This window comes from Cariama cristata, unplaced genomic scaffold, assembly GCF_000690535.1.
Source record: "Cariama cristata isolate BGI_N322 unplaced genomic scaffold, ASM69053v1 scaffold36828, whole genome shotgun sequence".
NCBI classification, from domain to species: Eukaryota; Metazoa; Chordata; class Aves; order Cariamiformes; family Cariamidae; genus Cariama; species Cariama cristata.
In genome coordinates, this window is record NW_009632326.1 from 20,872 (window position 1) to 24,853 (window position 3,982).

At 39.4% G+C, this 3,982-nt stretch overlaps 1 protein-coding gene across 1 annotated transcript; it reads right to left on the reverse strand.

The window, feature by feature from the left end:
• Window positions 1–332: 332 nt before the first annotated feature.
• MANSC4 (MANSC domain containing 4) lies at window positions 333–2,132 on the reverse strand (the record flags this gene model as incomplete). Its single annotated transcript, XM_009706304.1, has 2 exons — window positions 333–1,021; window positions 1,998–2,132. Coding segments are annotated over 2 exons (824 nt in total), but the record flags the coding sequence as incomplete, so codon positions are not given.
• Between the last annotated feature and the right edge of the window lie 1,850 nt (window positions 2,133–3,982).

The following is a 3,982-nucleotide window of genomic DNA, read 5'->3' on the forward strand; positions in this document are numbered from 1 at the left end:
TAGACTTAATTTTCTCAGGTTAGTTCAAAGTCAGAGGAAAGGATATGTACAGCTGCAGTGAATCTGCCCTCTTAAGTTAGGGAAGTGTTTACTGTTTGTTAGGCATTAGTCTGGGTCACATTATGAACCAAAATGTGCTCAGACACCTCTGAGCATGCAGTGGGAGCTATGAGACACGGGAATTGTGTTTCATCTGTCGAGAATTTAATTACAACCGAAAGATTCTGAAACGATGAGTGAAAAAAATTATCTTTGGTTCTATAAAAGAAAAAAGCTGATATGATCCATTTTTAAAAAGTTATTTGTTCCAAAACAAGGATGGTGACAGTATTTTACAAATTACCTTTGACAGTAGTGTATTTTATGAATTGTCTCGACATTGTTGTTTTCCTCCTTATGGGCTTATACTGACCTCTCCTATTGCTGCAACGCCCTGCTGTGAAAGCAACAGTACAACAGCAGAGGAAGATGAGAGAAGAGCAAAGAACAACAGGAATCAACCAGACGCCCAAAGCTGCAGCTTCCCAAGCAGGTGCCTCATTATCCGAAGTATAATTCCTACCACTGTAGCCTTTGGTTTCATTTAAGTGTTGCTTACTGCTGTTCAGACGAGGAGGAGTGGGCATGTGGGATAACACCTCGGCAGATTCGGATATCGAAGTCGAGGGTGCGGTCTTCTTGTCTGAGCTGGTGATTGACTTAGTGCTTGCTGAAGTTGTGCTTGTCCACTTTGCAAAATGATCATCTGGTGGAAGAGTTTCTGCCTTGGAATAAGCAGTAACTTCAGTTTTTTGGACCGTCAGGCTCGTGCTGGAGGTGTAAGTGTTTGCTGTTAAGCCGTGGCTAGTGGTAGAAGATGGAGCTTGGAGCAGAAGAGAACTTGACGTGGCGTTATGATGCCAGCATCTTTCCCACTCGGTGGTCTTCGTGCTGTTTTGCCTTTCGTATTTACTTGGTGGGGAGTGTGTATTTGGCTCTTTGGATCTCAGTTTTTCAAAAATAAGAAGATCTGGATCAATGCCTATTAAATCATAAACAATGTTAGTTTATGTGATAAAAGCTTGCCTGCACACCCACAAAAGGAGCATGCGGGGACAATGGTAGGTTGGGGAGCTCAAATTATACCCATCAACGCCTTTTGGACTGGGGGTGTCACTGCCCGGTCATGGGAGACCTTACAGGGTGCAAGGGATTGCACAGGACTTACTGTGGGATGCTTAGGGAAGGAACCAAAGGTGAGGAAAAGGGAGGGATCTGGGCTGCTGGGGTGTAGGGGAGTCCCAGCAAGCTCTGTGTGTGTGTGTGAAACGGTCTGCACCAGCAACTGGAGGGGGGCTGCACCCTCGGGGGCTTGTATGTCTGGGTGACAGCAACTGGGGAGACTGGGGTTCAGACTGGGTAGACTAAGTGTCTGAGCCCAGCTGCTGGTGCATTCGCATTGTACATATGTGTGTATGTGTATTTTCACTAGCAGATCCCCATCCTGTACAGCCAGGAAAAGCAGGATGAGGCTCTTGGTGCTACCTGTGTTCGTGTGTCTGCTTTATGCTTTTGTCTGTGTTACCTGCGTGGCTGGCTGTGTGTATACGTGTACATGTGGTATGTATGCCTGCTCTTTGTACATGTGCCTACTGGGAATAAATTTTCAGCCTTTCTACTGATTGGCTCTGGGGACATAGAGCAGCAGCAGCCTTGCCTCTCCATCTCCCAGATACGGTACGGTATTTTACCCAAGCATAGTATTGATTAGGTACTCTGAGCTTGAATCTTGAGAGCAGGGTATATGTTCAAGTTTCTTTCTCGTATACTTAATGGAAGAAAGGGGAGAAGTGATCTCAGAAGTAGGGACATTAATGAAAAAGGAAAAAAGTCTTACGCTTTTTTAGCATTGCATGTTACTTCAGAAGGTCTGCTAGCACAGCAACTGACCTAGTATAATTTTAACATTTCCTATAGTTGCTATGTTTTCAGCCTTTATAAATGAAATGCTTACTTACCTGTTGTGATGTTGTACAAAATGACATTGATTCTAGACTTTAGTATGCAGCTTTCCAATGCTGGGCAAGACATATGCAGGCAATTCATGTGCTCATGAATGGCTCCATGGTAGAACACTGCTAGATTGCAGGAAACTATAATGCAAAAAGAATACAGTTCAGCTTATCAGCAAAACGACCATTGCTTTTTGCATGTTATTATAACATCAGAAGATGTTATCTGTGGTTCTCTCATTATCATGCAAACTAATTAAGCATCCAGCCAGAAAAGTAGAACTACTTATAATTATATTCTTACTTTACATCTAGAGAAAAAGAAAGAATAGCCATCTGAATTCTGCATGTGTCTCTGATTAAATAAAATCATATGCTTTAGCTCGTAGTCCTCCAACGGTTTGCCTCCCTTCATGTCTCAGATGCAGTCAGTGCACCATTTCTAAAAGTAAAGTTATCAAGAAAGACAACTTTGAGGTGTTTGCTCTTGTGTAATATACCCATCTACTTGAAATGGGACTGCAACCAGTCATTTCACCCAGACTATTAAAAAACCCGTCCTGAACTACAATAAGTAAGTGACATCCTGCCCTGTTGCCAGTTCCCGTTCCTTTTCCTTGTTTGTCTTTGGGCTATTGCATTTCTGTGGATGGAGTAGTTTAGACAATTCTTCATTTATGTTTGGAGGTTCAGTTTTATCTTCCCATATCAGAAATCAGGGCTAAAGTAATAATGAAAAAATGCCTGAACAACTTGTCACTTGTCACCAATTTTTGAAAGTATGTAGATGGACAAATCCTGGTGGTTTAAGATTTAGATTGAAAATGTATGCTAAAATAGTTATGGCTAGAGCCACACTAAATAAAAAGCAGGAAAGATTCTTCTTTCAAAGTCTTAAGTACACAAAAATCTCAAGTCGAAAGTTGATTTTATTATATCAATATGCTTGGATTAGGATCAATGTTAGTTTTTGTTTTAGTCGTATGAAGTTTTGGGGGTTTGATTTATTTCATTTTACCTGCCTTGAATGTAACCTTCGTACCTGAACTAATACGGCTACCTGCAATTAAAGATGTATTGGCAGGGCAGGGCTTTATAAATGTATTCTGTTTACTTAGGTATTTATTCAGAACATTTTTCTTACTTTATAAGTGATGAAAATAATTGTAATACTTCTGCAATGAACAACAGAAAAAGTCATGGAACTCTTTCCATTTTATGTGTAATTAAACCAAAAAAAATCCCTAACCTCTCTACAAATGAAAAAAGGAAGAAAATACACTAAACCTCTGCTTACTTTCTTTTCCGTATTATTTGTATTTTTTCATCTAGTAGCCTCAATACTGCATCATAGATTTAACACAATAAACACACAACTTGAAAATGTTGTTCTCCGTCATAATGAACTTATCTGCCCTAAGAGAGAAGCATTATTTTCAAAAAACGTATACGATTAATTAAATAACAATTTGCAATAAAAATGCGCTGTCTGACTGAACAATACAAATTCAGCAGCTGTATGGAAGAAAAAACCTTGGCAGAATTGCTGTTACAGAATTCATATTGTCGTGTTTTTTAGCTACTTACATATGAAGATCAAGGTTGTCTGCCTAGCTGAAACGAAAATAGTAGTATTTACAAGTAAAACTGGGATCCTAAACTCTAACGATAGCAAAGGTAAGATACGATTTGTCATCAATGCTAAATCAAAGATGATAATCAGCACTCTTTCTTTCCCTGGTATAACTTTCCTGTCCTATGTCAACCTCTACTTAGGCTTCATCGGTTCCCAGTTCTATGTCATAGGAACGTCAGCTTAGAGTAGATATTTATGAAAGTAAGACTGGTACAAAGAAGGTTATGATTATCAAAACAATAGAAGACCATAACTTGTGGAAGACAGAATTATAATCTTACAGGGGTTATAGAAAGCTATAGAAATAGTTATAGAAAGGTATAGAATGTTATAGAAAAAAGTTACAGAAAGTTAT